The 18,130-nt window shown below is 40.0% G+C and overlaps 1 protein-coding gene across 1 annotated transcript in view; it reads right to left on the bottom strand.

Moving 5' to 3' along the window:
* Window positions 1-9,167, bottom strand: part of CASQ2 (calsequestrin 2) — a 107,932-nt gene extending 98,765 nt beyond the window's left edge. The window contains exon 1 of the mRNA XM_036769283.1: window positions 8,681-9,167. Within this exon, the coding sequence (XP_036625178.1) occupies window positions 8,681-8,914 (234 nt within the window). The 5' untranslated portion in view covers window positions 8,915-9,167. The remainder of the gene's footprint in view (window positions 1-8,680) is intronic.
* Window positions 9,168-18,130: the final 8,963 nt, after the last annotated feature.

Genomic DNA, 18,130 nt, shown 5'->3' with positions numbered 1-18,130 from the left:
AATTACAATTGATTCGGGGTGAAAAGACATGTCAGCAACAGACTATAATGCAGATTAAAATATTTAAGTATACCAGGAGAGAAAAGTGCCATGCCATCAGATGACAGAAAGATAACTTCTTGATGGCTTCTACAAAATGCTGGGGGTGATTGATTTAGATACTTTGAAGTCACATTTGGGCTCCACAGCTGAAATAATAATTGTTGACATTCATAGAACACCTTGAGATTTGCCAAATGGTTTTATACATATTATTTCATATGATCCTTGCAACAACCCAGTGAGGTAGCTTCTATTGCCTTCATTTTATAGATCATGTGTCTAAAGCCAGTAGGAATGAACCCATTTTACAGATGAGGCAATTGAGGCCCAGGGAGGTAGATGAGGAAACTGATCCTCAGAGAGGCTATTTATTTTGCACGTGGTTACACAGCTCTTTAGTGTTGGAAATAGGATTCAAACTCAGGTTTGGATTATTTCCAAGTCCATTGTTCTTTTCGCTGTCATGCTGCATATCTAGAATTGTAAGGCTTGTCTCATTAGGATGAATGATGGGAATTGGGGAGCAGCACCTACTGATGGTAGTTAGGTGGGGAGGAGACAATGGGGGCAGGATCCTGAAGTTCAGAGTTAAGATAGTGTGTTTAATCTGGAAAGTGACCCCATTGAAGGACTTTTTACAAGTTGCATGTCTGAAAAATGAGGTAAGTGGACGATCTGGAGAAGAGAAGGGAATTAGGGAACAAAAGAGGCAAAGAGGATTTGTAACCTTTGCTCATATTCTCTTCTAGAATTTCATGCTTCCACGGTGCTAATGGGATTTGGCCACTCTAATGTTTCTAAATTTACCATGTGGATGAAGCTTCTACTGGTCACACAAGAATTCTCTTCATTTGAGAATTCCCAAATCTTTGTTATGAAGGGTCACTCTTTGAGAGATATACAAATGCAAATCTAGGCAATATAAAAATAAACAAGATCAATACAAATGTATTAAAAGTAAAAAGAAAATTCATATCCCTTGGAAACATGGCCCCCTAGGTCCTGTCATTGTGCAGCTTAGTTCTAACTATGTGAAGGAAGGAAAGACGGAAGGAAGGAAGGAAGGAAGAAAGGAAGGAAGGAAGGAAAGAAGGGAGGGAGGGAGGGAGGGAGGAAAGAAGGAAGGAAGGAAGGAAGGAAGGAAGGAAGGAAGGAAGGAAGGAAGGAAGGAAGGAAGGAAGGAAGGAAGGAAAAAAAGAAAGGAAGGCTGGAAAAAAGAAAGAAGGAATGAGGGAGGAAGGGAAGGAAGAAAGAAAGGAGGGAGGAAGGAAGGAAAGGAAAGAGGAAGGAAGGAGAAAGGGAAGGAAGGAGGGAAGGAAGGAAGGAAGGGAGAGAAGGAAGAAAGAAGAAAGAGAGAGAGGGAGGAAATACAGAATTCCTGTATCATATAAGCAAAGTTAAGCAAAACAAATTCCCATGCTGACCATGTCCAGAAATGTATTTCTTATTCTGCATATTAATCCCTCATTTCTCTGTTAGGAGGGAGGTAGCATTTTCCATGAGTCTTCTGGAACTATAGCTCATCATTTAACTAAACAGTATGCCTAAGATTTTTAGAATTGTCTTTTTTAAGAGGACTGGATACCTAAGTGGCACAGTGGTTAGAGTGCTGGGCTTAGAATTAAGAAGCCTCCTCTTTGAGAGTTCGAACCCAGCCTCAGACACTTTACTAGCTCTGTGACCTTGGACAAGTCACTCAATCCTTTTTGCCTCAGTCTCCTTACCTGTAAAATGAGCTGGAAAAGGAAACGGCAAACCACTTCAGTACCTTTGCCAAGAAAACCCCAGAGGAGGTCATGAAGAGTCAGATATGACTGAAACAACTGAACAACAAAAACAACAAAGAATATTGATCTCATCTCTTGTGAGTGGTTACTCTCCAAATCAGAAGTCATCTTTCAGAATAAGCAATTCAGGGATGTACATTGTAGACATTTGATATACACAACCAAACTATTCCTTAGAGTGGTGGACCACAGATTTGGAGCTAAGGAGATCTTTTGTTGTTGTTGAGTCTTTTACAGTCATGACTGACTCTTTGTGACCCCATTCAGGGTTTTCTTGGCAAAGACACTAGAGTGGTTCGCCATTTCCTTCTCCAGCTTATTTTACAGATGAGGAACTAAGGCAAACAGGGTTAAGTGACTTGCCCAGGGTCACATAGCTAGTAAGTATCTGAGGCCAGATTTGAACTCAGGTTTTCCTGACTCCGGGACCAGCACTCTATCCACTGTGCCACCTAGCTACCCTGAAGGAAACCTCAGAAGGCACTTATTTTAACCCCCTCAGTTTATAGAAAAAGAAACAGGCTGAGAGAGGGTAAATCACTTAACCAGTATCATACAGACAGCAAGGAATGGGGTTGAAATGGAACATGAATCCTCAGAGCTTTGGAGGGCAGATAAACCAAGGACAGAAGCTGCTATTTTCAATCTGATTCTGAGCCAAAAGTAGGAACTGATGGGGGTAGGTAATGATGGAAACCTTGAGAGGAAGTAACCACTCCATCCTATGATTTCCAATAGAGATTGAAAGCCATATCTTCTAGATTTCGAGAGATCACATCTCAAAAGTTTTAGGCCTTAAATTGTGTAGCAGAAGTTATCCTAAGAGGTGTGAGAAGTTGTCAAGAATGAATGTCTGAAAACACAAAGAGGGTAGTTCTAATGAGGAACAAAAAGAGATGAGAGAGAGAGGGGTGGGGGAGAGATTAGTGTGGGCAAATGGGAAACTCAGCAAACAACTAAGAATTTAAATGAAATTGACGAAGTTGGAACCAATGGAGGATGAATAGAGGGCATGGTATGGCCCTCTAAGATTAGTGGCAGGAGTATTAAAGTTCAAAATTAGGTGAAGTTTGTGAGAAGTCAGAAAAGATTTTAAAAGTTATGTTGAGGAGAAGAGAAGCATGAAAGAAAAGACTGGATCAGTGTTCAAATGGAGGGGATGCTAATAATGGAGAAAACATTAGATCACAAATTTGGAGTTGGAAGATAGAGGTCATCTGGTTACATCCCTTATTTCACAGATAGGATGCTAAGAGTGGTCAAGGGACTTGCTCAAAGTCACATAGAAAGATGGTAGCATAAGAGGGAGTCAAAGCCAGGGCCTCTGACTCCAAATCAAGAGTTATTTCTCCTTGCCCCCCGTTCAGGAATAGAATATAGTCAGGCAGGGAATAGCACCCAGTGCTAGGGTGATCCCAGAAGAAGAAAGTCCTTTATGGTCCTTGGCAAGAACATTTAGAGAATTACAGACTGAAGGGAGAGTGTTTTCAAATTTTTGCTTGGGGATGGAGATTGTTAGCTCAGATACTTGGACCTTGGCCTTGGCCATAGGGGATCATTCCTCAAAATCAACACTGATTATGGGCCAGGCAATGGCAGACACCTTAGAATTTCTTCGCCTAATCACTTTGTCTTTAGGGAGAGTACTAATAATTATGACAGATCAGGGAAACCTTTAAGTAGGAGGTTGCATTGGAGCCTTGAATGCCCTGTCTAGCGAACATGAAGTAGTCCAGTTTGATGGGAACACGAAGTAATGGGAAATGAGTCTAGAAAGATGGGTTGGAGCAAGATTTTCCAATAAATACTAACCAGAAGAGTTTGTATTTTTATCCTAGAGACAATAGGGAGCTTCTTAATCAGTACATGGCAAGACCAGCCCTGTGTTTTAGGAATATCTGTTTGGAAGCTGTGTGGAAGACTGATTGGAGAGTGGAGCAATGAGGCAGGGGGACAATGGTAGGATAGGGCACTTGGTCTGAGGTTGGGGAGACCTGAGTTCAAATCTGGCCTCAGATACTTACTAGCTGTGTGACCCTGAGCAAGTCACTTACCTTTTGTTTGCCTCAGTTTCCTCATCTTCCCGCATTAGTCTAATAGAAAAGTGATAAGTTCCTAAACTGCAGGGATAAACCATGTGGGTAGAGAGAATGGGACAGATTCAAGAGATATGAACTTGACCCATTTATTAGTATTAGATATAGGAAGGTGGAGGAGAGTGAAGGGTCAGGAATGATGCCCAAGTTGTAAACCTGGGTGATTGGATGGATGATATGCCCTTGTTGGGAACAGGGGCGTTAAGAAGAAGGATATGTTTTCTGGGGGAGATGAGTTCTTTTTGGGGGGGAGATGGTATTTGAGACACATTTTTTTTAAAAGAATTCTTGTAGTAAGTAGTTCCGGTGATGAATATATTGGGTTATTTTTTACAATTATTTTTTAATTTTTAGTTTACAACACTCAGTTCCACCAGATTTTGAGTTCTTGAATATATTGTTAAATATAATGGTAGATGCTCCAGTAGGTAGGTGACACTATTATAATTATATCAAGCCCAAGAACATTATAGTCTCCTCAATGAGATTCACAAGTCACCTGAAAGAATTAAGCCGAACTATTTTCAAAGGAAAAGCCAAGTGGATGACAAATGCCCATTATCTGGACTATGACATGGAGTTGGATCGGAAGTCCAAAGAGCCCATTAATCAGTGTGGATATACAACATGTCGGAACCAAAACGAGGAAAAGAACAGGCTACATTTTATTTGGGAAATTGTATGACTCTTTTACTCAATCAATCACATGATCCCAAACTTCTCCATGACACAAAATCCCACCTTTTTTCTGTATAACTGCAAATTATGGAATTTAAGAATATCTAAAGAATTAAAATTATGGTTGATTCAAAGGGCAAGGTAAAGAAAGACACATGATGGAGATAAATAGGCCATCATATATTGCCACTCAGGAACTATAAGAAATAGAACAAAATAAATACGATAATAAAATAAATAAAATAGATAAATAAATAAATAGAATTTTAAAGGATATCATTACAGAAATATTTGACCAGAAAAAGAGGGTCAATCATGTAACAAGGAGGAGTAAGGGGAATAATCATTTATTAAGCACCTACTATATGCCAGACAATGTGCTACGTGCTTCACAAACGTTATCTCATTTGATCCTCACAACAAGCCTATGAGGTAGGTGCTATTATTAACCCCATTTTACAGTTGAGGAAACTGGGACACAGGTTAAGTGATTTGCCCAGGGTCACACAAATAGTAAATGTCTGAGTCTGGATTTGAACTCGGATCTTGACTTCAGGCACAGTGTCCATCCAGCTGCCTGTCAAGAGAGACCTATCATACATGAACCACCTCATTCCTCTTCAGGATGCACTCAAAACCTCTATCACCCCCTCTTTTCAGCTTTCTTTTGTCTGCTGTCTTCTCTTCATTTGAGAACAGGAACTGTCTTCCTACTTGTACATGTATTCTCAGCCCTTCGCATAATGCTCAGCACATAGTAAAAGTTAATAAATTCTAGGTATCTGATTTCACCCCTGACCACCTGCATGCTATACTATTACCTAGGAAATTTTAAGAGAGCAAGAGGAAGGAATTCCAAATATCTGGTGACCTTCCCAGAGAGGATTTATGAGAGCACAGGGAGAAGAGTCATATACAAGGGGCAGCTTGGTGGTGTGGTGAGTAGAGCATTGGCCCTGGAGTCAGGAGGACCTGAGTTCAAATTCGGCCTCAGACACTTGACATACTTACTAGCTGTGTGACCTTGGGCAAGTCACTTAACCCCAATTGCCCTGCCTTTCCCCTCCAAAAAAAAAGTCATGTACAAGTCAAAGATGGGTGGTGATCTATACCACTGGAGGGAGTGCTGGCTTCAAGAAGATCACAGAAGATTCCATATAAATATGGAAACAAAATGGCATAATCATTTAATTATCCAGACGGGCTATGTCTTATTTAATTTCTGTATCTAAATGCCTTGCACATAGTAGGCTCTTTATAAATGTATGGAGTTAATCAGAGATCCTTTAGTCTAACCCTTTCATTTAATATATGAGGAAATTGAGACCCAGAGTGCTCAAAATCTTGGGCCAAGATTTTCTCCATTAGTATACAGCAGAAGAATTGCCAGCATTAGAACTAAGGTCTTTTGAGGGCTGTGTACACTACACCGTGATAATGCTCTGCCTATTGACCCGCACGGTATTGCTTTGACATGGAATCAGGAAGATCTGAGGGCACATCCCGCCTCAGACACTTACTAGCTGTGTGACCCTTTTGATCCTTCAGCCAGTCATGAGCCCAGACTTCTCTAGGAAACTGATTCCCAAGTCGCTCGACTTTCTTGGGCTTCGGTGTACCCCTTCGTAAAGTGAGGCGGTTGGACGCAGAGATCTCTAAGGTCCCTCCCAACTCTAAATCCCCGTTCTGTTGGTGAAGTGCTGGTTGATGCTCATGTGCTGAGACAGAGTGACATGGTGCTATGAGTACTGGCACTGATAATAATTGATCCCCTCCCCAGGCTTATTCTGAAAATTGAATGAGATCATATCTATAAAGTGCTTTGCAAACCTTAAGACTCTATATAAATACTATCTATTATCATTATTTATTATTATTATCTCCAGACCTCAGAAACTATGAGTAAGAAATGGAATAAAAGATATCATTATAGAAATATATGACCAGAAAAGGAGGGTCAGTCACATAACAAGAGGGAGGAAGGGGAATAAGCATTTATTAAGCCCCTACTATGTTCCAGGCCTTGTGCTAAGTGCTTTACAAATATAATCTCATTTGATCTTTACAACAAACCTGTGAGGTAAGTGCTTATTATCCTCATTTTACAGTTGAGAAAACTGAGGCATAGCTTAAGTGGATTGAGAGCTGGCAGGGACCTTAGAAATGATGGAGTCCAGCCCCCTCATTTTATCAATAAGGAAACCACAACCTGGAAATTATTTGCCTGAGGTTGGACAGATAGCAAGCACCAGAGTCAGAATTTTAATTCAGATCTTCTGACTCCAAATTCAGGGCTCATTTCCCATACCAGCTGCTTGTTCTTAAGTCAAGCAGATAGAGACAGCTGGGTGTCCCAGAGGGTTAGAGTGCTGGCTCTGGAGTCAGAAAGACATGAGTTCAATTCCAGCTTCTGATACTTAGGAGCTGTGTGACCCTAGGCAAGTCACTTAACCTCATTTGCCTCAGTTTCCTCAACTGTAAAGTGGGTGTAATAATAATTTAACACCCAGGGGTTTTTTGTGAGGATCAAATGATATGTACTTGTAAAGCACTTAACCCAGTACTGGGACACATGATAAGCACTGTAAAAATACATCTTTCTTTTCTGCAATGGGAAGCCTATTGGAACTGGTGTCAGATGACCATTCTGGTCCTTTACTTGTTGTGTAACTCTGGACAAGACATGTGAGCCTCAGTTTCCACTTCTGAAAGTAAAGATAATAAAATTTGCACTACCTACTTTGCAAGCTTGTCATAAGCCAAGTATTTCATAAATCTTAGAGTGCTGGGTAAAATGATTATTTTTTACATAACCCTGAAGTCCTGCAAGGTCTTTGCTTTGTGAATCCTCAGAGACCATCAGTAGTCAGCTTAGTTTTGTTCTTGTATGCTCATATTATGTTTTAATTCTTTGAAAGCTGCTGATCCGTGTGTTCTATAAATGGTAACTTTATCATTATCCAAAGATCTGGCTATTCTTGGATTAACTAGAACACTCTGAGTAAGCCAGATAACAGAGAGCCTACCCTAATCCCCAACTGGTATTTTCCATGTGGACAAGGCTATGCTAGGTAGTCACATTAAGAAGGAGAGCGTAGCTTTGACTGAAAAGGAATCTAACTACCTCCTAGAATGCCTGGCACTCATGGGTACTGGCAGTGACTGAGAGATCTTAAGATGTCTAGATGGCCTCGAAAAGAAAGTCCTGCACATATTCACAGTAGATTAGAAAGTTGGCACCATGCCAGGTTATAAAAAGCCCATATGAACCAGATGAAATGAGAGCTGTCTTTTCTCGGTGTTTTTTCCCAACTAAAAGACTTTCATAAGAAAAACTTTTCTAGTTAATCTCCACTCATCTCTCCATTTTGTCCACTGTAGATGTGAGCCAAATTATGAGACTGAAAATGACTAAACAACAATAACAAAATGAGAAAGAACAAAACTCATTTTGTACTGTTCTCCACCTTACCAATGGATAGAGCAAAGGTCAACTCCTAGTTCTGGGGGACCAAGGAAGTGCAGTGAATAAAATCCAGAGGTAACCCCCAAATCTCACTACAACCCATTATACTGAATAAATCTTTTACTCAACCTTCTGCCAGAACCCATGAGCAGACTCAGTTTACTGAAAGTAAACTCCTTGCTTTTCTTTTCCCCTACATGGCCTCCAGTGGAAGACCTACCCCTAGGTGAAGGGACCAAAGACCTCCAAAGGGATAAGAGATTTGGGGAAAACAGCTCCTGGATGACCAAGGATAGCTCACACATGAGTACTGTACATCATCCTCATGTTGGGCCATGTTTCTGAATCTGCTTCTTGGTCAGGTGGCTTATTCTGTGACCCCACTGGTACTGTAGAGACAGATTTGTACTGAAACAGATGTGAGATCAAGGTACTACTAGATATTAACGTACTCTGCTCACATGCTCCCACCCCAGTCTCCCCTGAGTAAACACACACACACACACACACACACACACATACACACACACACACACACACACACACACACACACGCACGCACTTGTCCATATGCTCACTCAGACAGTTTTGCAGGCATGTTCTCTGCTTACCTCTAGGACAATTTCTTTCATTTGGAACTGCTTTTGGGAGACTTTATCAGAAGACACCGGCTCATGGTAGAAGAGGCAGAGGAGGTCATATTTCTTCAGCATTTGCTTGTAGTTCTTCTCATTGAGGTTTGTTACCCGGTCCTTCCCATCATAAGTGGGGAAGTTCAATCCCTCTTCTGCCCTGCAAGAAGGCAGCAGGTAAAAACCCACTAGCAAAAGAGAAGCTACCTTCATTGAGGATGGCCCTCTCTGCCTGTCCTTCCCTAGAAATAATCCAACGCAGTAAAGAATACAAAGGTTACTTGGGTTGGGTTGGAGCCAAGGGCCCGGACCAGTTTACACAGAATTTGCCTTTCTTTTGCCCTTCTGTTGTTTGAGCCAAACTCTTCCAGCCCAGTTAACTTTTCAGTTATGGAACTCAGGACAAAGAGCCCCAGACGCTCTCACACACATGTGCGTGTACAAAGAGAGACAGGCAGGGGAGGCTGTCAAGCCAAAGCCCAGATACCTTACATAGCTTGGCCCAACTCCTGTGTCGTGAGGAACTCCATTTTTAGGATGCAGTTGTTTCAGGCTAAAAATAAACCATGCAATGAATAAAAAGGACAGATATGACACTATTGAGGGATTCGCTGACACTATGGAGGTGGGCAAAGGGGGGAGAAGATAGTGCACAAATGAGTGAGATGTCTATAAGGACACAGAAAGAAGTGAGGGGAAAACAGATAAGGTGCAAAGGCTCCAATTAGCTAATGGACATTTTGAAAAGGGATCACAATACACACCACAGGTATGGGATCTTTGGCTTGGACAGAGTCTTGAAAGGTAATTCAATCAATTCTTAGAATTAAAGAATTTAGAGCTAGAAGGGACCTTAGATCTCATCTAATTCTACACCTTCATTTTACAAATGAAGAAACTGAGACCCCTGGAGGTTCAATGATTTGCCTAAGGCTGCATCAATACTAGGGATGGGACAGGGAAAGGCATACAGTTTCACAAACTTTACAGTCAGCGCTCTTGCACAACAGTCTCCTAATTTTCACCTTCAAGCAGCTCATGTGCAGGCCATCGTTCCAGCTACCATCAGTGTACTTTATGCAATGATGGGATAAAAATAGGAAGAATTCTTTTTAATGTTTTACCGATGCTTTATTTTTTTAACGTTGACATCAAATCTCATTAACTGTCTTGCCCCAGTAGAATGTTCTTTTTTTTTTTTAAAACAAAGGAGTACAGTTGGGAAAATCCAACTGCCAGATGGAATACAGCGTATGCTTTATTATACAATCACGGTGCCCCCACTCGACTACTGAGAGAAGAAATGCACACTTGAGCATCAGTCTTTCGCAGTCACAATGAGCCATTATATTGATCTGAATATTGATGTCCCTTTGGAATTGTTTTTCTTCACATTATTGTAGTCACTGTATATATTTTCTCTTGGCTTTTACGGATTTTGCTTTGTAGCTATTCAAACAAGTTGTTCTTCATCCTCCAGTCTTTATTTCATATGAGACAATAATATTCCATTATATTCATTTACCATATCACATTTTATCCAGCCATTCCCAAACCTATGGCTACTTACTTTGTTTCCAGTTTTTTGTTTGTTTGCTTGTTTATTTTGCTACTCCCCCGAAAGCACTGGTATTACTGTCTTGGTATAAATATGGGACTGTTCCCTCCATTTTGATCTACTAAGAGTATATGACACATAGTTCTAAATTGTATTCCAGGTTGGACCAATTCATGATCATTGTTAGTAATCTGGGAAAAGTAAGCTTGCAATATACTCTGAGCTCTTTGTCTGAAGATTTATCGCTTCCTACTGTATCCTTTATTTATTGTTTTAATAGTATCATGTCATATATTCTATATTATAATATCATATATTATGTTATATATCCCTTATCCTTAAATACTTTGGCCACGTAATGAGAAGATGGAACTCATAAAAAAGACCCTGACGTTGGGAAAGATTAAAGGCAAAAGGAAAAGGGGACATCAGAGAATGAGATGGATAGATAGTGTGAGCCTGGACAGACTTCAAGAGATAGTGGAGGACAGAAGGGCCCGGAGTGCTATGGTCCATGGGGTCACGAAGAGAGAATGCGACTAAATGACTGAACAACAACTGTATCCCCACTGCCCTCCAGCCTGGGCTTTGCTAGGCCACCAGATGTAGACACTGCTCCACCTCATGAGGAAGGGGAGGATACTCCTCTTCCAAGATGTGGAATGATGAAAATAGGGGACATTCTTTCTTTCTCTCACACTCCTATACATGTGCACATTGACTCACATGCCTGGGGGCTTCATCTGCAATCTTCTGCTATCCTGGGGACATCCAAACCATCCAATATTACATGTGACTCCACACTGACTTAATGAATAAATCCACAATAGCAACACCACAAAATGAGATTCCACAGAATCTGTCAGAAACGCGGAGTACTGTCTAACTCCCCTATTGCCAGAAAATCCATATTTCTATCCCACTTCTGTCACTGACCCTGGGCAAAGCATATACAGTATTTCTCTCTGCCTTAATTTCCTTACGTGTAAAATGGGAGAGAAAGACTAGATGACCTCTAAAGTTCTTTTCAGGTCTAAAGCTATGATCTTATAAGCCCTAATTCTGTAATTTTAGCCCTCGTCCTGTTTTTCCCTTGTCCTCAGAGATAAGGAACTCTTGTCATCTGGAGAGTAGCATTTCATATACATATATATTTATATGTATATATATGTATGTATATATATATAGACACATATGTATGTGTGTGTACATAGACATATATATATACATATATATATACATATTTTTTGTGAAAGGTTACATTTCTATTAGTGATACACACACACATACACACTTATTTATTTATACTGGACCTGTGATTACATTGGCCTAGGGAACCTAAGATGAATAAATTTCCTCTGCCAAAGCAGGTTTGCTAGAGTTGGAAAGATTTCCTTGGAGGCATTGAGAGTCACCCAAGATCACACAGTCGGGACTTGAACCCAGGTCTTCCTGGTTCGTTCTCTCATTAAGTCTCTTTCTGGGTTTAAAAACAGTCTAAGGTATGAAGAAGCTCTGAGATATTACTTAAATTTCAGAAATTCTCTCCAGTTGGTTCATCAGGCCCTGCCCACAGTCTGTTTTGGGGAAAATCTGCTCTTTTCAATTACCTCTCCATGTTTCCCTCTCAAACTGTGCACTTAATAGGCTTGGATTACAACATGGTAAATGGCTATATTTTCATAGCAACTGAAAATCATATAGAAACACAGACAAGAATTAAAGTAAAGCATGTTGGAATGGGACTTGTAGCTTTAGGGGGATGTTGAATTTCTTTCTACTCTTTCCTCTTCTCTTTCCTCACCCCCTCTTCCCCCATCTTGCTCAGAGGGAAATAGTCCAACCGGTTAATGTCGAACTAGTTAAGCTTCCTTGGGCAGTGCTCTGGGGAAGCAAGGAAACAAAGGAGACTGTGGAGCAGATGCCAGGAGTCTCACCCAACCCTGGTCTTCTGGTCTATCGTTATCTATTCTCCGCTTCAGTCCGCTTAAGATGCCCATCGCATTTCATCTGATCAGCACGTTGCTTCTGTTCCTGGTCTGATCTGGCCTGCATTCCCTCCTGTTTTCAGATGCAGTGGGCTAGGCCCTGACCTCTTTATCTCCCAGTTCAACAGGACGACTCAAATTTTTGGCTTCTCTCCATTTTGACCACATGGTTTCTCCCCAGAAGGAAGGTGTTTCCAAGACCACCCAAAGCTAGAAGGAGCCAAGCCTTTTTTGTGTAGTGTGTGGTCTTCCCTATCTTCGTAACAACATCTCTGGGGAAAGAGTCACACACATGTGCGCGCGCGCGCGCACACACACACACACACACACACACACGCTGCTTCATGATTGATTGATGTTAGTTACTCATGTACATGAAGAAACTATTGGTCACATCATTTTAAACAGATTCATTCTCTAAATTTTCCTTTGTTGCTGTTCAGTCATTTCTCAGTCATGTCCAACTCTCTATGACTCCATTTGTGGTTTTCTGGACAAAGATACTGGAGTGGTTTACTGTTTCCTTCTCTAGCTCACTTTTACAGATGAGGAAACTAAGGCAAACAGGGTTAAGTGACTTGTCTGGTGTCACACAGTTAGTAAGTGTCTGCGGCCAGATTTGAACTCACAAAAATGAGTTTTCCTGACTCTAGGCCTGGCATTCTATCCACTGCACCACCTGGCTCCAGAGGTGGAATCAAAACTAAGGCCGTTGCTTAGGATCTAGAAGATATCTGCTTTCCTAAGAACATTCAGGAGAGATTAAAGAAGGAGGCAGTTTGGGTCTGACTGTTTTGAGGTCGGGTTTCCAAAACTGGCCTGAACTACCTCATCAGGTGACCTTGATTTAGAACATGCTCCACTTAACAGGCTTTCTAAGACATGAACATTGTTCTAATGTAGGAGGAGAGCTGGAAATAGAGTGGGAATGAGGATTTCTTTCTTTCACCTGAGGCAAAAACAAGGCAGGGGTCAGGCAGAAAATAATCTGACCATAGATGGAGTCATCTTGGCACATGAGGAGGCCTATTTCCCCCTAAAAGTCTGGATCACACTCCTGTTGGGGCTCAGAGAGAAGGTAGGATTCAGGAAGAGAGGCACCATGGCTATGGAATGGTGAGAATGACTGCCTAAGGCCAGGAGAGGGAACCCCATAGAGTTGTGCAGTCCAGGCCATCCAAGGATGGAATGGGTTCAGAGAATTGTTCAGAGAATTCCCTCACCCCAGGTACTAACAGTAACCTAGGACAAAGCCCCAGCTGCCTTGCTCTAGTTAGGGCTTTGACTAAACCCAAGTCCGAATTTCTCATTTATTACCAGCAAAAGGACTATATGAACCCCAGGCAAATTGAGAAAAGCATCAGGAGAATACTTTTAAAAAATTTTGTCCCAGGACTTAAACTTCAACTGACTGATAACAATGAACCACAAAATGTCCTGATTTTGGAGAAGTCCTGAATAGCAATTCTCTTTCTGAATCTCAGTTTCATTTGGGGTCTGAAAGACTAGAATTTTATCAGCTTACCTAATTGTGCATGACTTTTAATGTTCCCAAAAGAAAAAATAGCAGCACAGACATTATTCTTTCAATTTTTTGTATTTTCTGTTTCTTACATCATCATGGTATCCCATGTGTCCCCTCCCCCTCTGCAAGAGCCATCCCATATGACAAATAGGATTTTTTTAGAGAGAAAAGTCAACACAACTGATTGATACTTTGAGAAAGTCTGAAAATATGAGCAGTGTGTAATACCTGGTAGACTTCTCACCTCCATGAAGGGGTAGGTTGGGGGTGTCTTCTCATATCTCTTAATCTGAGTCCTGCTTGATTTTAACTAATTTTATTACATTTCCTTCTAATGTTTTTGGTGTGTTATTGTTATTTCTATTTATATTATAGTTACTGTGTCTATTGTTTTCTTGGCTTTTCTCATTTCACTTGCATAAGTTGGTAGAGATCTTTGTATGCTTCTTTGTATTCATCATATTTGTTGTTCCTTATAGCACAGTAATATTCCATTACATTCATGTCCCACAATTTGTTGATCCCACAGCTGATGAGTATCTACTTTGTTTCCATTTCTTAGCTGTTACAAAAAGTGCTTCTATAATTATGTTTCAGTACGTGGGGACCTTTTAAAAAATCCGTGGCTTCTTTGAGGTACACCCAGTAACACAGTCTCAGATTCAAAGGGTATGAATATGTTAGTCATTTTATTTGCATAATTCCAAATTGTTTTTCAAAATCGTTGTACTATTTCATAGTTCCATCAACAATGTATTGGTGTGCCTATGTTCCCACACCCCTTCCAACATTGACTGTTGCCATTGTTCACAATTTTTGCCAATTCGCAGAGTATGAGATGAAGCTTTGGGGTTGTTTTGATTTGTATTTCTCTTATTATTAGTGATTTGGGGCATTTTTTCATGTGGTGGTGAATACTCAATTCTTTTGAGAATTGTTTGTTAGCATATTTTGACCATTTATCTACCGGGGAATGGATATGTGTGTATACATATACATAAACACATATACATATATACACCCATAGATACGTATATACATGAGAAAAAGAAAAAAAAAAGAAAAAGACGAAGAGAGAAACAGTTTACGTATCTGATACCAAATCCTTATCAGAGAAATTTGATATGAAGATTTTTTCCCCATTCAACCAGTTCCCTTCTTATCCTAGATGCTTTAATGTCTCTGCAGAAGCTTTTCAGTTGCAACTAATTAAGGTTATCTATTTTCTCTTTTGTAATTACCTCTACCTAGTTTTTAGTTAAGAATATATCTCCTACCCATAGCAATGAGAGGTACATGATCTGTTTCTCTTCTAATTATTTTATAGAATGATCTTTCATATTAAGTTCACACATCCATTTAGAACATATTATGGAGCATGGTATGAGGTGTTGGTCTAAGCTTGATCTCTGCTAGACCACTCTCCAGTTTTCCTAGCAGTTTTTATCAAAGAAGGAGTTTTTCCCTAGGTAACTTAATGTTTTCCACTTTATCAAACACTGGGTTATTGAATTCTATTGTTTGGAATTTCTCTTGTCTAATCTGTTCCAATGAGCTATCTCTCTGTTCTTTAACCAGTACCAGATGGTTTTGATGATGGCTGCTTTATATTATAATTTATATTATAATTTATAATATATATAATTTATATTATAATTACTTTTCATCATTTCCCTTGATATTCTAGATCTTTTGTTTTTCCAAATGACTCTTGTTATTATTTTATTAAGCTTCATAAAGTATCCTCTTGGTAATTTCATTGTTATAGAATTAAACCTGTAAATTAATTTTGGGAGTTTTGTCATTTTTGTTATACTGGCATGGCATAGCCATAAGCACTGAACATCCCTCCTGCTGGTTACGTTGTTCTTTCATTCTTTAAAAAGCACTTTGGAATTGAATCTATGTGTCTTTTCTATGTTTTGGGAGGCTGATCCCCAGATATTTTATGCATTTTGTTGTTATTTGAAATAGGATTTCCCTTTCTATTTATTGCTTCTTATACTTTGTTAATATTACATAGAAATGCTGTTGATTTTTGAGGCCTTGTTTTGTTGCCTGCAACTTTGTTGAAGCTATTAATTTTCTCAAATAGTATCTTTGCTAATTTCCTAGGATTTTCCAAGTAAACTGTCATATCATGAGCAAACAGGGATAGTTTTATCTCTTCCTTACCTATCTTTATTCCTTTAATTCTTTTCTCTTGTCTTATTACTATTGCTTGCATTTAGAGAACTATATCAAATAATAGTGGGGAAGGGGAGAGTGGGCATCCTTTCTGCACTCCCATATTTATTGGAAAAGGTTCTAGTGTAGAATTTTTTTTTAAAAAATAGTTGGTTCTTCATTTTTGATTGTGGGGAGCCCTTAGACTCCTCATTTTTCCACTACCCCCTTTATTAAACTCATCAAAATTACTCGCTTACTCATTTTCATTTGAAGTCTCTGACACTCAGTTATTATTTTTTTTGGAGGCAATCAGGGTTAAGTGACTTGCCCAGCCATTCAGTTTTAATAAAAATTAGCTCTACACACTACTTGAAGATTTAAAAATGCTTTACATATGACATAGCATTCATTATATAGATGGGGACACAGATGGCCTTTGTGTTTAACTAACTTTCCCTTTCAGTAAGTTACAAAGGGGAGGATTCAAACCCAGGTCTCTCCTCACTCCATATCCAATGCTTTCTCTTCAATGCCACTGGCTCTTTTATATATCAGTTTTATATATCAGTTTTATATATCAGTTTCCTCATCTGTAAAATGGGAATGTTATTAGCATTTATCTCGTAGGGCTGTTTAAGGATCAAATGAGATAATACATGTAAAGCACTTAGCACCCCACAAATAGTAGGAACTATTTAAATGTTAGCTATTATCATTATTATTATAATTGTTATTCTCTGTCTCTTTCTCAACATATACTGCTATTCATCCATCCATCCATCCACCCATCCATCCATCCACCCATCCATCCATCCACCCACCCACCCATCCATCCACCCACCCATCCATCCATCCATCCACCCATCCATCCATCCATCCATCCATCCATCCATCCATCCATCCATTCAGGATCCACTTCCACTTTCCTTGTTTTTCCTTTCTACTTCAACTGGACTATTACAGGGTCATAATTTGGAAAGATGTAGGGGAATGGGTCTCTAGGACCACACAATCCTAGGTACCTCTCTCTTTCTTTGATGTTTGCTGTCACTTTATAACCTTAATGGGTCAGATTTATGCTTCAGTGGCTGCCATCTTTTAAAATGTGCATGGTATTCAATAACACTGCCACAGAGCAGCATAGACCTGGCCATGGGGCAGGCACATTTTGCCTTAAATCCCAGGTAGTGCCTTTCACTTGGAGCCCACTTTAGCCATGCATTTGGACCTCCAAAACAAAACAAAAATAACTCTCTATTAAAACAGTCAAAATGAAACATTAAACAAACAGTATTTTGGAAGATGCTATTTTATAGACTGTGCCTAGTGCATAATTTGATACTATCTTCACATTTAAGATTTCCATTATCAATTTACCTTAATCTTAGCTTGTAGTCAGAAGTACTTGAGGGAAGGGTCTGTCCCTTAGTCTATGTGTTGCTATCATCATCATGATCCTGGCTGTTTGCTTTCCTGGTGCCATCTCTAACATAGCAGCCAACCCAGTGGGGCTTGGCCTGGGACCTATTGATGGCTAATCAATGAGAGCTAGAGTGATTTGGGCTAAACCCATGGTCCTTGAGAAAGAAATCTAGCCTGTAAACCCAGGGTCTCCCACTGCATCCAAGGCTATCTCTAGTCATTCTGATCTATATCTTCCCAGGGACCTAGAGGGCTCAGGACAAGAGAGTGAAGCTGATGACTTTGCACAGCCCTGCCTCACTTAAATTAAATTCACTTGCAAGACAAGACATCACCTTCCTGATGTTAGAGAAGGAAGGACAAACAACAACAGAAGAGGCAGAGGTGAATTGAAGCCATCCCTAGAGGCATCCTGTGGGTGAGCTATACCCTAACTTAAAAGCTCACAGGCACTTTTGGCTCTCTGAGCATGACAAATAGCCACTTCATCTTTGGATAAGTTCAGAAGCTTCCTTTGATCTGACTCCTACTGTGTTTTGTTTTGACTTGTACTTCTACTTTACCATGGGAAAAGTCATTGATTCCTCTGAGTGAGAGCTTACTCATCTGTAAAGTGGGGATAATAATACTTACATTGCCTCACCCACATTTTTCTGAACTTTAGGCTATATAAAGGTAACCTAGTAGATTTTGTCTTCACTCTTGGATCCCACTAATTTCATTCCACTAATGGATTTGCTGCATATATAGGCACATCCCTTTGCCTC

This window comes from Trichosurus vulpecula, chromosome 7 (genome assembly GCF_011100635.1).
Source record: "Trichosurus vulpecula isolate mTriVul1 chromosome 7, mTriVul1.pri, whole genome shotgun sequence".
In the NCBI taxonomy this organism is placed as follows: Eukaryota; Metazoa; Chordata; class Mammalia; order Diprotodontia; family Phalangeridae; genus Trichosurus; species Trichosurus vulpecula.
The sequence above is the reverse complement of the archived record's forward strand: the minus strand, read 5'-3'. Positions and strand labels throughout refer to the sequence as shown.